At 31.5% G+C, this 16,683-nt stretch overlaps 2 protein-coding genes and 1 long non-coding RNA gene across 12 annotated transcripts in view; 1 reads left to right on the top strand and 2 right to left on the bottom strand.

Annotated features, from left to right (window-relative positions):
• Positions 1-16,683, top strand: part of LOC126852962 (tight junction protein ZO-1) — a 44,193-nt gene that overhangs the window by 13,305 nt on the left and 14,205 nt on the right. For 2 of the 10 annotated variants that reach the window (XM_050598268.1, XM_050598266.1), the window contains exon 3: positions 11,407-11,662. In XM_050598268.1, the coding sequence (XP_050454225.1) occupies positions 11,486-11,662 (177 nt within the window). In that variant the 5' untranslated portion in view covers positions 11,407-11,485. Of the gene's footprint in view, positions 1-11,194; positions 11,340-11,386; positions 11,663-16,432; positions 16,585-16,683 lie in introns of those variants that run through there. The other 8 variants (XM_050598271.1, XM_050598273.1, XM_050598267.1 and 5 more) reach the window with 7 other exon arrangements.
• On the bottom strand, positions 4,178-8,675 carry LOC126852964 (facilitated trehalose transporter Tret1-2 homolog). Its single transcript, XM_050598278.1, has 3 exons — positions 8,359-8,675; positions 5,842-6,718; positions 4,178-5,568 (listed from the first exon to the last, which is right to left on the bottom strand). The coding sequence occupies exons 1-3, from the start codon at positions 8,528-8,530 to the stop codon at positions 5,097-5,099; spliced, it is 1,521 nt and encodes a 506-aa protein (XP_050454235.1). The 5' UTR covers positions 8,531-8,675; the 3' UTR covers positions 4,178-5,096.
• LOC126852965 (uncharacterized) lies at positions 13,346-16,238 on the bottom strand. Its single transcript, XR_007687890.1, has 4 exons — positions 15,970-16,238; positions 14,574-14,727; positions 14,051-14,262; positions 13,346-13,633 (listed from the first exon to the last, which is right to left on the bottom strand). It is a non-coding gene; the product is annotated as an uncharacterized LOC126852965 (long non-coding RNA).

Consider the following 16,683-nt stretch of genomic DNA (forward strand, 5'->3'; position numbering starts at 1 on the left):
AGCAGAAATTTAAGCATACATATATAATTATCGCTAATTAGGAAATAAAATTAAATATTTCAACTAATTAGCTGAAAGTGTAAATAAATGATAAAATCTTGTTTTCTAATTAACATCTCTTCAGTTCTCAGGTATCGCTTTAACAAAAATATAATTTAAAACTTAATTAATATCAAATATGGTGAAAATTTTAAAATTATAATAACAAACTTATACACACACACTACACACATTTGTTCAGAAAATATACTTTTTCCATATTTTAACGGTGGCTCAGCAGTCAGTGTTGTAATAAGCAATTTGTTAGGATTAATCTTACGAAGAACGGAGGAATATAAACGATTCTGCCTGGTTGATTTCCTTTCGCCTTTACGGAAATTACACTATTTCTCTCATCTATTATATGATTATCCCACCTGAATTAAAGTGGAGATAATCGGCCCGCGACATTACGTGATATCCGAGAAATATAAATTTGGCGACTAAAATGACATGAAATTTGATAGGTGAAATATAACCCGTACGTAGAGGGAATCTCTTAAACTCGTTGAGATAATACTTGAGACGCTATTTTGCACCGGCTACTATCTCTTAAGTTCGATGTGATTTTTCCATTTAACAGAATTACTGTTGTTCGACTACTACAATTTAACGGCGAAAAGAACTGAATATTTGCTGCAAGTTTAAAATAATTAACGTTAATAAAGTTGTAGATATCGTCATCTACACATCGAATAAGTCACACAGATATATAAATGCGCATAATGATAATTAAATATAGAGCTAAGCGTGATTTTTTTTTTATTTTGCGATGAGCAATATTGTTAATATTCGCGATACAGTTTTGAATGTCTACGGCTTTTGCGGATTGTGAATTACAAAACTTATTAGATAGTACATTACTCTCGGAAAGTATCCGGACGTACATTCCCACGAGTATAAGGTACTTTCTCTCATAGTGTGCAAGCAATCTTGCAATAAGTTCTCCTGCGAACTCTAGGGTCAAATGGGGTAATTGAAATTGGGTCGGATAAAAAGCGTACAATTTACGCGCGAATAATATTTACTGTGAATACTCATTAAAATTTATTGAATTAATAAAATATTTATAACGAAAAAAATCCAATAGCGAAAAAGTATTATAACTAATAATTGTAATATTCAAATATTTATGTTTTGCAGTTTTCGAAAAAAAAAAAATTAAATATATTTTCAAACTAATAATAAGTAAAATAATAAAAAAAAAATTGCAATAAAATTGCAAAAAAACATTGCATTCTTGTAAACTGCAGTTATTAACTCTCTCAAATAATCAATCGCAATAATTATTTTCATGCTATGTGAGGGTTATTTACTTATCATAAAATTATAATTAAAGGAAAGAAAAACTCATTGATTTCTTTGATGAATATTTCGATTTGCATCAAAGATATTTTTATTAGCATTTATATGAGCAAATTATTATATATATTTTTTATAATATACTCTTCTACATCATATTTTTTCTAGAATAAAAGTAATTATAATATTCTGAAAATGTATTTCATTTTTATCGGTATTATTCTTGTGAAATGCATTTCACAGAATAACTCAGTTTCGTCTTGATAACGGAAGATTATTCAGTCACGTTTGAATATACATTTAAATGCATGGTTTTTACAAAACCTTGCCGGCATGGTCTTGCAATATTTCTTATAAGCTAAGTTGCTGATGTTGGATAAGACATACTGTAATGTATCGCTTTTGCGACGGACATATAACTAGCGCTGTTTTCTATTCGTGTGGTTATAACGGCCGTAAATTGTGAAACATATCTTGTCCTTGATTTAGTATTCAAAGGAATTCAGATCGAGGACACAGAACGCGCGTTTATGAATACGAAATGTCACAAAACAAACAATTTTTAGATTAACCATATTGTAAACACCTCTAAACGCTGCAATGTTTTCATCTGTCATCTTAATAAAACGTATGGAATGTAATGCTTGAACTAATCTTGTAAAGAATTAAACATTAGATACAATTTTTTTTAGTATATATATATAATCGAGAGCTTTATTAAATTAACGATAAAATTTCTTCAATAAAAAGCAAGAAAAACATAATGACAAATAACATAGGCGAAAAATGTATACATGCATGATGTGAATTATATTTTGAGAAAAAAAAGACATATTCTGAGCGAATTTATTCGACAATTTATCTCTGATATTTAAGAAAAAAAAGTATTTAAAGTATCCTTTATGCGAGAATATCAAGACATTCATTAAAAAATCGCGGATATATAAAAGGGCTTTGACAAATTATTATGTCATACACTTTTTTAATAGATATATTATGACATAATGGAAGCTTTTTATAACAATTGCTTGTCGTTGAAGAAACAGAGAATGCACCGGATATTACTTTCTGTATATATTCTTACCTGTCTAACCATTCTTGCAATGCATGATTACAACTTCTCTTTTATATCCCCTTGCACCATAATGGTCTTTAGAGAGAGCAAAACGGGACGACGAAACTCCCCACAATGTGGAGCGTCATCAGCGAGACTTATGAAGGATAAGTTGTTCAAACCTCCGGAAACCGAGTTCTACTTAAGGTTTATAGCATCGTGCGCCAAGTCCTCATCTTTCCGTGAGTGTTGATGCCTGCTTATTTATACTTTCATGAGAAATTTTAGAGATATTTTTCTTAGCAGGACAGATCGGTTATCAATTTTTCATATTAACACAGAATTATTATCATGATATTTTTTTATCGATTATTGTACGAGGACTATATATATTTATATAGAATATTTACTATTATATTAATTATATTGTCAAAGATATTATATAAAATGTCATAAGCGTATCCTAAAAATAGGACGAGTTTACTTGTTGAAAATTGAAATAATCATTTTTTTTATTGAAGTTTAATTAGATTCTTTGTCTTTTTTCATATAATCTTTAAAATTTAAATATTTTAGTAAATATCATGTCTCAAACATTTTGTTACAATAAAATCCAGAGGATAAGGACTTTATATAAGAATCAGAATTTTAATATAATCGTTCTTAATGTTAAAAATTAATACGTAAATTAAAAAGAAAATTAACGAGAATTAAAATTTTTGTAAAAAAATTTACTTTAAATTTATTAAGAAAATTTAAAACTATATATGTATAATTTTTTATGTGCATATATCAAAAAATTATAATTTGCCTTGTTTTTACAATCGCAATAATAATAAGGAGGAGATAGAAATATAGAAACGAGGATTTGCGTCAAGTGAGTCGACATAATCGCGTTAAAGCCAATACCAAATACAAAGCGATACATTGTGTCTGAAAAGTACGTCACAGACGGAACGCTGGTATTGTAAGCACGTCCGAGAAATACGCGGCGAATAGCACAGCCTCATCACTTGATCCCTAACTCGAATCAAACAGTAATCTTCCTATTGTGAAACTCAGCGTAATATCACTGTCGACGACTGAATTGCCTTATCGTTTGAAAGTATTATGTGATAAAAATACTAGATGTTCTACTTGTCTCTGCAACAAGTACTGATCTCACAATAAATATAAATTTAAAATAAAAATTGATAGAAATTTCTATTTAATAAAATTAATTTACAAAATAAATTTTTTTCTACATAATATTTTATTTTTTTTTTACGTTATACATATCAAGAGAAAAATGTAATATTTTAATATTTATTTTCTTCACGAAAGACTTGTGAAGCTTCAGAATTGTGGTTGAATGATTTTAAAAAATATATAAACTGCATATATAAATTCAAAGAGATATTTGAATGTGAAATAACAAAAAAAAAGAACAAGCAATATCATTTTTAAGTTGTACATTGCTCATTCACAAGAATTTAAGAGATAAAGATTCATTTCAATTACCGAGACTCGATAAGAAAGACAAATGCTACAGAATATTCGGAAGAAATTTGCTACGTTATCGCTTGTTGTCATTTGATTATCAACATCAAAGAAAAAGTAGAAAATAGCTATAATATTTTCCTATGCACGATGCACATAGTTTGTATAAGTGACAAAATTAAGATATGTTCAGATGAATTTTTTCCAATTATTTTAATTTATTTCAGAAAAAAATATTGCAGGGAGGAGCAGGAAAAAGAACCTTACCGTATATTGCAGAACAAAAAACATTTTTTGTTGTCCCTTATAATTTAATGTCATTCTCAAATGCATTTTTTATATATTTAACATTTTATACGCAATAACCATAATATCATTATGATGTTTTTAAATATTTTTAAACATAAATATTACTATACAATTATTTACAGTATTCAATAATCGGTTATCGAGAAGTCGAGTATAGTTAATATATATGAATAGCTTTTCAGTAAATAATAATTATAATAAATAATTATTTGGTCAAATAACATCTCGAATTACATTAAAATTATTTTAAAAGATTAGCGTGAGAGGGATAGAATGCGATGTATTCGTCACAAACATACAGTATATGACATCTAACAGAGAGAATTTACTTTAACTCAGACATCAGTTGGTCGGTAACAGTATTTGTAACATGAAATTTTATTAATTTAATTACAAAAATATTGTTATTATAATGCTAAAAATACATTTTCTTACTTAAAATAACAAAATCATTCAACATATTCGACATGTTTTGCTTTGATCAATAAAATGTTAAAAAGTTTTATAGACAGAACATATCTATATCTATTTTTGTGCAAGAAAAAGATCTTAAATTTGTATATTTTATTCTTTGCATATTCTCGAATATTTTAAATGCATTCCTAAAAAATAGTTACAGATGCACATATTACGCATTTACAATCCTCAAATTTCCTTCATTTTTTTAACAATAATTATATCAAATACAAAATAAAAAATAAGGAACTTTACATTTTATAACAAATAATCATTTGAGAGAAATAATCCGTATCCGTAAAAAAAAAGAAATAAAAATAAAAAAAATATAAAAAAGTGACGTACATTCTTCTCCTTCATCGATCTTCACAATTTTTTAAACCAGGACCATCAATACTAATCTTTGCGTTGAACGTGACGCGACAAGGTAAACGTTTTTTAAATAATACTGAAATTTTCAGACCGGTTCAACCGAATATTTTATGCTCGATATTTTTCTTCGTTCGAGCTTTTTCTGTATCTCCTGCAATGTTTTACCCTTTGTTTCCGGTAATACAAAATACACAAAGACTACGGACGCGGCAGTGAAGCACGAGAATGTCCAGAAAGTTACTGCTTGGCCCATCTTGTACTCCATGATCGGGAATAACTTGGTGACAGCGAACACGAGGCTCCAATGTGTCACAATCGATATACTGCTAGCGACGCCTTTGGTTTCCGGTGGAAATATCTCACTTATTATTGTGAAGGGCACGGATCCATAACCGATCGAGAAAACAATATTGAAGAAAGCAAGAGAGGTCAGCGGCACCCAGCCAAAGGCACTCATGTCGCTTCCTTCGTCCTTGAGTCTAAAGTAGTAACCCAGGATGGCCAAGCAAACGGTCATCATCGCGCCGGATATTATCAAGAGTGGCTTTCGACCAAATCTGAATGAATCGAAAGGGGATGACATATAAAAAAAGAGGAAATTCATAAGAGTTTATAAATTGAAGTAAAAATTATCGCACATAAAAATTAATGCAATTTCATATTGAAAGAGATAGATAAAACTAGTTAATGAGAATGATCGCCAAACGGTTTATTAAAATTTAAACGGCTGCCATGTCAAATTCAAAATAAATAAAAATTGATTCATAGAAATGATTAATTTAGAGAGAATCGTTAAACGATTTGTGAAAGAAATACTTAAATATTCTAACCTGTCAATCACGGAAGCAACGAATATTGTCATCACGACCTCGGTAAGCCCGATAACGATGGTCGCCAGGAAGGGATCAATCGTGCTGTTGGCCGCCTGGAAGATGTTGACCGTATAGAAGAGAACAGCGTCCACGCCGCACAATTGCTGGAAGCACATGAGTCCTACGCAAGTAACGGTGGCCTTACGTCCGGCCTTGGTCCCGATGAGGTCCTTGATACCGCCCGATGCTTTTGCTATCCTGTTTACATCATCTTGGAGAACAGCCATTTCCCCGTCAATGTCGTAACGCGATCCTCGTAGAATTGACAGAACTCTGGCGGTTTGATCTTCGCTTTCCCGTTGCATCAACCACATCGGCGATTCCGGCATGAAGGGCGCGCTTAGGACGAAGGGTAGTAGGATGATGCAGCAGGTGATGTGAAAGATCATGTAGGAGCAATAGGCACCCGCCACATACGAGAAGAGAATCCCCGAGGAGAAGAGCAGAGGGAAAAAGATGCCCAGGGCGCCCCGAATCGACGTCTGGGCAATCTCGCCGACATAGACGGGCACCAGGACACACGCCGCCCCGGCACCAATCCCACCGACAAACCTCGCGACATATGTGCTGATGATGTTCCTTGTTGTGATTAGAGTGAGCCAGCATGTGGCGAACGGCACGACTGTTAGAATGATGGCCCACTTTCGGCCGATCCAGTCGGCAATTTTGCCGGCCGGCACGGCACCTGCGATAGCACCCAACGCTAGCAAGGACGATATCCACGAGATTTGATTTTCGGACAGTTCGGGAAGGAAGGACTCTTCCGACGTGAGATACGGCAGAATCGGCGATGTCCAACCGAGCGTTACGCCAGCTTGCATGCCGACCAGTGCAGCTGCAAAGAAATGTCACATTCTTATCATCAAAGAAAACATATTATATCAATTTAAAAAAAGTGTATCGAACTTATTAAATACATAAGATAATTTTGCTAAATGATATCGGAAATGATTCAAAAGTCTTTAGATTGAAATGATATCAATTTTAATTGAAAAATTATTTTATATATATTTATATCTATTTATATATATTTATATCTGTTATTTTTTTAAATCGCAAAAATCTGTTTTAATAGTATGAATGTATCAAGCATATTAAATAATTTTATTGCTTTAAGAAAGTGTCAAACATTATATTAGCAATAATATTTTCTATATTAAATTAACAAAATTTTTCTTTTATGACTATGAAATTTCTTTCGGGCTGTAAGAGTAACTCTCTATTATCATACATTGTATCTTTTAATCTCTTTGAAACAATTTTCTGGTGAAAAATGATAAAGATGTTGATTTAGATTATGTACAGCGGAACAGTGATTAAATTATCATTCATATCACGCATGTCAATCAAAGCAGATTCTTGCAGATATTTGATTATCTAAAATAATTAAATTCAAATTTTGCATAAGACTAGAATTACATTCGTCGAAAATAATTATTGCAAAATAATAAATATATAATATGCATATATTTTATGAAAAAAAAAGATAAAATTTATGAAAATTTTGAAAATTTATTTATAAAAAAGAACGACTTTAAAAATTGCGTTGATAGACATACCAGATAAGAAAGAAATGATAAAGATTTGATAATTGAAATTTTATTGTAATCTCTATGTTGAAGTAATCGAAATAACTTATTATAAAAGTGTAGATAACATTTATAAAATCATTATTACTAAAATCGTTTTTTGACTTTGCAAGTTCAACGAATCGCGGTATATTCGATATTTTATTATGATAAATCGCATTTAAACTTTACATAATGAACGAGTTATCAATTACGTTAATTAATGTTATTATTTTATTTTGTAGATATTATTAAAAAATTATACTTGATAATATACGAATGAAAATTGGATTATTAGAAAAATTGATTGCAGATAGTATTTGTTATAAAGGAACTTTTATCTAAAATATTTTAGCTATCCTATAAAGTAATGAAAAATATTGAACTGTATATAAAACATTGAAATAAAACAATAGAATACAAAAATTATTGTTATAGAGGTTTTCTTGTAAACTTATTCCAGACTAATTGTAAGGTTTCAAAAATCTTAAATATTCGAGAATCACAAAGCTTCTTTTCATGATAAATGTCATAAGCAGACAGATAAATAGTTGATTCAATCGTAAGCAGGTCTTAAGAAGTCAATTACTTTAGATAATATCGATATCGTGAGACAAAGTGTCGGCCTCGTTATACACGTACATTATTTTTTATACTTGAGTAAATATTTAAGTTTTGAAAGATAGAGAGAGAATACTATAAAAATATTTATTTTTATGAATAGATATTTAAAAAATTCAATAATTTTGTATGATTTATTCCAATATTTTTTCTATATTTTTTATCATATTTCTGCACTTTTCAATAAGTATGTTATTTGTGTGTGTAGGAAGATCAATTTTTTTAGATTTCAATGTTCCTCAATAAAAAGATTGTTATTTTTTTCTAAATCTTATATATTACTTACCGCAAAAACTAATTAGAAATTGAAAACGCTTTTTTCCTTTGCCGGAAGAATCAGTAGAATCATTTGACACTTGTGATATGTATTTCTTCTTCCCTTTATCTGGTAAGGTAACCAAAAAGGGTTTTGACGTGGCATCATTAATATGTACCGTCGTAGCGGTGTCAATTGTCATTTTGAAATGATATGAAAAAGAGAAACTGAAGAGAAACTGTCGAGAAATCGCTTATGTTTACGATGAACGCGCTGGTAAACTGTCACGAGATAAAACTGTCTGAAGACAAAAAGTGATACGCTCTACGCGTCTTTGGCCCCCTCAATATAAAGGTGTATATGCGCGGATTTATATCTCCAATAAACACTTATCGTGAAATGCGCCGATATCATTCGCGTATATAATATCATAACTTATGTGATCATCGTCTACTATCATTTGCGAAAATTAAAAATATCAGTGGGGGCTTTATATTGTAATTTTATGAATAATTAAGTACATGTTCCAGGACATTTAATTTTGAAACACATTTGATTTACATAATAATTATCGTAAATTAATATGGCGCAAAAATATTTTTGCTTAAACAATATAATTTTAAAATTATGAAAACGAGAAAAACCAGCAGATAAATCACCGGCAACTTTTTGTAGAGATGCCACTTTTATGTAAAAGAAAATTCTGTTTAATGTTAATATTTTATGTTTATTAATTAGTTATAAATATATGTATACATCATATTATAGCGAGAGTGCACACTATTGAATAAATTAAGACAAACTGCTTTTTTACAAAAGCTTGCGTTTTACTTATAATTTACTTACATTTTAAAATAAAGTGAGATACGAATTTTTTAAGTAAGTTTTAATTTATCACATATTAACAAAAAATACTAATATTGCAATAAGTTTCATTAAAATAGTCTTTTATCTATATGTGATTCACTATATGTAATTGACTTTTATAGATTATATTCTGTGAATTTTTTTATTTTTTTTTAAATTGTCATTTTGCAAGATTAAAAAGTGCTTAATATAAAAAAGGAGATTTGCGAGCAAAATTATATATAAACAAGTAATAGAAACAAATAATTATATATCTTAATCTATGTAATAACAAATGTGCCAACATATATTTTTGATGGGCGTTTTATTGTCAGCAGTGAGATATCATGACACTCTATCTCATTATCATTATACTACAGACGGTCCATATTTGTCGCCATTAAGCGTCAATACAGGCGTATATAAATGAGCGTGTAATAATACATTTACATTTTACATGCTCAAAAAAGAAAATTATACAATTATTCGTTGTGAGACCTCACAAGTCAATATTGTTGAAAAGTGGACGTAACATCGAATCGATTTTTTCAAGATATTTTATATATTTACAGATTTAAAAATAAATAATAAAAATTAAATCAAGATTTAATTTAAAATGGATCCATTTTGTAAAAATTTTTAGAAACTTTAATTATATATAATTGTTATCACATGTCAAAATTCTTATTATTTTATCTATCTTCATATCTCACTACTGAAAATGTATCACAGTTATCATCAAAATACAAAATTTACGGTGTGATTACTAATATAAAAACACAATGCTTGAATGGATTCAAGGAAAAATGAATTATATAAATTTTATGCAGCATATGATGAGAAAGAGATATGTTTTATTGCAGTACGTAATATCATATACATTTTACACTTTAAGCTACTCTCGATGATAATGCATTTATCGTAATCATCTTCAGCATTAAAATCATCAGAAAATCTTTTCGAGCTTTCAAATGTATAATTTGATTATATTATCAGTCTAATCTCTTCTAGCGCTATTGAATAATTTATTTATTCCAACTATGATAATACAATGTCATAAAAATGAATTTGAGGATATTCAAATAATCGCAAATAATCACGCATTTTGAAATTAAATCGAAAAGGGTTTCAAATCAAAATTATATTGGGCTCTCTTTGGCAATTTTAATTCTTCCGGAGGAAGTGCTTTATCTTCATTCTTCATGTAGGTATGCGAACTTCAATTCGCGCGTCCTTTAACGGTGCTTATCCGGTGTAACCGATATCAATTCAATGAGAAGTGTGATGACCTCATTGAATCAAGATAAACACAATCTTTTATTCCTCGTAAAAGATTTCTGAAGATATCGTAGTAATATCGAAATATTTATGTAGAAAAAGAAATAGAAACAAAATTAAATTATAGATAAAAAATTATTATTTTTAAAAAGATAATTTATAATGAATTGCTGTGAGAAAGAAAAAAAATAATCTTATTCATAATGCAAGAGAGAAAAAAAAATTTCGAAAAATTTGAATAAAGAATATTTAACTTGTCAATCATACTTTTGATTTTTTTATGATACATGATATTTTTTCTTTTGTGAAATAACATTGGAATTTTTTTAGGTCATACTATAATATTTTATATTAAGTAAATAAAAATTGTTTTCGTTCAATAATATCAATTAAGATGTATATGTACGCTTCTAAGCCATTAAATATTGATAAAAAGGATTATTAGTCATGAAACTTTATTTGTCACAAACTCAATATAATTTCGAGTTTACTTTAACAATAGACTTGTTTTTCCGGTGATGTAAAAATGAGGCAGACATTCGGTGGGGCTTCGCGCGATCGATTAATCGAACGCGTGGGCCGCGTTGGGTAATCACAGAGACGATTTCAGAGCCGTTTGATCTGGGTGCGTGCATCTGGTGCGTGTATCTAGTATATATACGACGATAAGCTATGAGCCGCCCCCATCATATGGCGCACCGCGATGAGTAACTCCATCGACTTTGGCGTAAATGCGGCGGCGCGTTTGTGATTTAGTTGGTGCGCATCGTTCGAGTGCATTGAATATTCGCGTCTCTCCCCGACACGTAATGTATAGTCTCGCGGAATTAGTAACGTGTAACTCCGATTAATATTATTTCAATTGTTTGCATCGCGTTCTTTAAAATGTATGATTAAACTTTTGTAACAATTACGTATAAAACAATGATTCCATATAAATATATCTGTTGACAGAATTGTGATTTTGGATGATCTTCGATTTATCGGCGTTACATTTGGGTAACATTCGTGGATCATCTAGTTTCAGAAGAGTATGAAGATTTTTCGTAGGATCTTTAAGAAGAAAAAGAAGAAGTATAAGAAATCTCGGAAGACAACGTCAAGGAAGAGGATCGCAAGTAGCTCGCACGACGCACATTTATTAAGAGACGATTTCCTCTTCGGCACCGGCATCGCAAATACTTCGAGACGACATCGGCGTAAACATAAGGTAAAAAGAATTGAAAACTAAAGATCAAATTAACACATAAATCAGCGCATCTATATTATGTATTATTGACGCTATTTGAATTATTATGATATTAAAAACATTTATCTTGAGATATTATAAACTTTAATGATACGCACATTTTTTATTAACATTTTTACGGTTATATAACACTTTTAAGATACACGGCTCACGTTAAGAATAGGTGTTGAAACGTATTGCGGTCGTAAAATTCCTCGTATAAATCTATTACGCCTTTGCGGTAAACTGAATGACAGTGTTTGGTGTACACATATCGTTGCACCCACGCATATGTCACAACACTTGTGTGTGCGTAACATTAAGTCAACTCGTTGAGGGACAGTCTATTTTCTTCTAATCTATCTGCGGTATATGTGCTATTATTAAGAATAGTACGCCAATTGGATCTCTTAATAGACATCAAATAATTTACGATAAATTTATTAATTACATCTTTAATATCAATGAACAAAATTCTTTTTTTAATGCGTTCTGGCGCGTTTAAATATAGGTATATCTGTAATCTTTTCTTAAACACGAAGAGGATATTTATTGTGAAAACGAAATGTGAGAGAGTTGAAGTTTATCTCTAAAAGAATACGATTTTTCCGCAATTTTTCCGCCTCATATTTGCACGAGTCGGAGAACGGATTCCCGGTATAATTTCACGGGAAATGACCGCATAATCGGATATACGGATAGCGTTAGACGCACACTTTTGATTGCACGCCAATTATCATGTGCGTCCTTTTTCTCTCTACAGAGTTGTGTAAAATACACTGTAGATATATATTTGCATACAGAGAAAAGCTTATAATATATTCTATATTTTATGATTCATTTATAATTTAATTCAAAATCTAATAAAAACATAAAAAAGAACGTCATGAAATTTAAAAAAAAAAAGAATATTTGCATAAAGCACTTCTATATTACTTTAAAACCGAGAATAGAACAAATAGACTTAAACAGAAAAAGTATTCTATGTAGATTGGATTAATTATTTATATTCCTATGTAAAAATAATTAGAAAAGAGAGAGAAGGATGAAAGTGCGATATTGTGTCGTAGATGGAACGTTTCTAATCCGGTTTCGACAGGTGTGTAATATGTACATCTCATGACTTTCCAACAACGCTACAACTAACTGCTAATGCGTTTTAAGAGTTTGTTAACACTTTCGATACTGCGTCTCTTTTCAAATTTAATTACAGTGCAGGTAAACGGAATGGGCAAGCGAAAATGGGGAGGCCAGTATGACAGCTACAATATGTCTTAGAATTTTCGATCTTAAAAAAAGTATTAAAAAAGTATAAAATCGTTAAGAAAAGAATATCGTTAAACTGATAAGATATATTTCAAGTAATATTGCTTTATTACTTTTCACAAAAATATAAATAAATTTTGATGCTATATATGTGTGATGTGATTTGCATATTTTCATATTTATATATTATATGAAAATATATAAAATATCAAACGTGAAATATAAAATTAAATATTATCTAATTATGAATTATAATCAGTTCATACATTCTTGTATTTATTTCTTTCCAACTAAAAAAAAAATTTTTTTAATTTATTAAAAAATTATTTTTTTAAATGTACAATAATTTTCGGTAAAAAAATTGAACAGCGAGATGAGAGATGTTCAAATACCACGCCCTCGTGTCGCCTTATCTTTCATCCGGTTACTAAGGTTGGTGCAGCTACCTGCCTGCGGCGACAGGTACCTAGATCTACCTGGGTTACGAGCGCACATTCCACAGGAAATGTCCTTACGATCGGTCAGGCCAAAGTTGCCAATAAGTTTTTTTGCCCATCGCTATTGACGAAAGATTCTCTTGCGTGTGAATGACGTTGCTGCTCAGCAAATCGAGCGTGTTCGTCGTCGTCATCGTCCTTACATTGCTTCACGCATTTTATGCACTCTCGTCGTGCTCGCGCGGAAATGCTGTGAGATTAATAGAATCGATCATTATCTATAGTTTTTATTGTGCGTTATTTATTATTATAATTTGATACTTATTTTATAACGTGTTTCAAAATAAAATAAAAAAAAGAGTAAAGCAAAATCGTTAATGAAAAGTTATTAAAATTACGGTAATTTTGGGAATAATTTACACCGTCCATATTTGCGTAAAAAATTCATATTTATACACATATATATATTATAAGAAAAAAAAAATTAAATTTCAAACGTGAATTTGGCGCGTGTGAGATATGAAATTAAACATTATCTAATTACGAATCATTATCAGCTCATATATTTTTCTATCTATATTTATCTTTTTCCACCAAATTAAATAAAAATTTTAATTAAAAAATAATAATTAAAAATATATAATAATTTTCGGTAAAAAATAAACACGTTTTACAGAAACGATTATCCTAAACCGATAACGTGATTCTAAAATCCGGTTTTCCTTCTACGATATGACGTGCAGCAAAATTTTTCTGGATGCTTGAATCATGCGCTGGTGTCATGTACGTATCCATGAGCGTTTTACATTCCTAAACGTTTCCCTCGTGCTCGGCGCGATTGCAAGGTTGCTTATAACACGCTTTCCCCAACATTTAATCCTGAAAAAAATTCAAGTCATTTCAATCAATTCATCTATCGATACGATTTTTTAAAATTATTATTGCAAATAAAATTTGAATAATTTCAATTATTTTTTATATGAATCGTACGCGATTTATTTAACGTGGTACTCTGTGATTTTAGAAAGATCTGTTACTTTTTTTCTACAACTTTTTCTCGCGCTCTTCTATTTTGTTGATGTAAGAAAGTATTTAAACTTAAGAATACAACGAATGGAAAGAATTCCATTGTTAGACCGATATTCTCTCGGAACGTGCACTAAAATGTGCGTTTCATGCGCAAAACTTACGCGTCGTTTGCATTCCTCGTTTCACGATAGCCTCTTCGACACGCTTGAAAAGTAGTACGGTAGTCTCCTCGTCGGATTTTCCCTTTCAAATCCGTTATCCGCTCGTCCAGATTCAACGCGATGGTTAAGCAGATTCATACGTAATGAGCGAGCACTGTGGGAAGCGCGAGCGTAATTTTTCTCATTAGTATAAAATGCGAGCGTAATCTACTCGATCGCAATAGAATGACTCTACCGCAATTTGTTTTAGTGATCTCGTGATCTCACACTGAGAGAGAACGCTTTTATGAAACTTATGAATCATCGACTAAGCCTAGCTTTTCTATCGCGTTAAATGGAAATACGACAGCTGCATTAGAACAACTTTTCTCTTAGAAATATGCTAGAATCGTCTGTTTAATTCTAGAAAGAACGATAGTAAATTGATAGAATTGTATCATGGTGTTTTTATAGTAAAGTAAAATTTTTATTAAAGAGTACACACACAAACAAGCAAAGAAATTGTTACGAGAGAGTCTTGTATTACAATATAAATTATAATATATCTCGATGTAAGTCTTTAGATCCATTTTGAAACTTTGATGATTTTATCGGATTTCAAGCAATAATTTTTTATATGAATGATATATCGTAAAAAAGTAAAAGAGAGAGAGAGAGAGAAGACGAGTGTATAATAAAAAAATTTTATTGTTAATCTATTTGTATTGATTTCTGTGTTTAACATTTTACGCGTTGATTGACCCTTGAACTAGCTGTATGACGTTAGAAAATTTGAGGCATTTCTTCCAATACATATCTCTGACCGTTCAAGGCCAACTTTCATTTCATTTATGAGATCATAAGGTTTGCTTTTCTCAGCTGCATCACTTTAAACTTTCTATATTTAATGCAGCGTATTTATTGATGGCAAGAAGACAGAAAAAGATTGCAGTGAAATATAAAAGACATAAAAAAAAATATGAAAAAATAGAAGTTAAAAAAGAAATTATTGTTTCATTATTGTATATTATTGTTAATTGACTATTATATTTTTTCTATAATGAAAATTTAATTGGCAATTTTTTAGAACGAGATGTTTCTCAAGTATTTCAATATTAATTTATTTTCTGTGTTTCTACACATATTTAATCCTTTGATCCAGCATCATTCTCTTCGACGAATGCATAAGTATACTTTTTTCTGCCTTCTCCATTTTTTGTCGCTCTTTCTCGGCCCCTCCTCCCTCATTCTCTGGCTAACATCCTAAATATGTATACATTTTAATTGAAAGCGCTGAGAAAGGATAAGGGCAAGAGAGAAGGGGAACCGGAATTTCACATTCGCGATGATTTTGCATCCATAGGTCTGATCCCGGTCGCGATACTCGACAAAGAATAGAGAAACGGAAAGCGGATACCTAGGGCCGCGCGACAAGCAGAATTCCAGCTGGTGTAAGGTGTGTCATATTCCAGTTAATGATCTCTCTCTCTCTCTCGTAGAGCGCCTGGCCCCGCGTGCGTACACACGACATACGACGTATACCAGGCCTACGTACGCATACACCCACGAGTCCACGTACGTACACATTCATACGGGCAAAGACGGTTCGTCGAGGAACGACCTCTGCTTGTAGTCTTGCCAACTAAGCGAACCGACCAGGCAAAACCGGTGTCGAGTGCCCGATCCTACCCTCCTTGCTCTTCTCTCCTTTCACTCTTTCCGCCTCTCCCCCCCTCGCCGTTTCCCCATTCTCTATCTCTCTCGCTCTCTCTTTCTCTCTTTCTCCCTGTCCCTCTCCCCATTTCTTTCTCCATCTCTCGTGTGTATTAAACATCGCCGTCCCTCCCTCCAGTATCGCTCCGTCCTTTTGCGTCCCTGCAGTCCTCGACCGATTCTACAGTCGACCTGACGATAGAGAAACCGAACGCGTTTGTCGCCAGGACTATCGCGCCCGGCAAAAGGTCTTTCCTCCATTCGTTCTTCGGTACATCGTTCGAGAAATATTACCGATCCCGCGCTCCTTCGGGAAGAGGTAAAAAGAACGATCTCTCGCGACCCGGCCCCGTTTCCCTGCCCGCTGCCGGATTGGCGTAAGCACGCGAAGGCCGCGTGCGGCGTGAGAGAGATGCGG

Source organism: Cataglyphis hispanica, chromosome 11, assembly GCF_021464435.1.
Source record: "Cataglyphis hispanica isolate Lineage 1 chromosome 11, ULB_Chis1_1.0, whole genome shotgun sequence".
NCBI lineage: Eukaryota > Metazoa > Arthropoda > Insecta > Hymenoptera > Formicidae > Cataglyphis > Cataglyphis hispanica.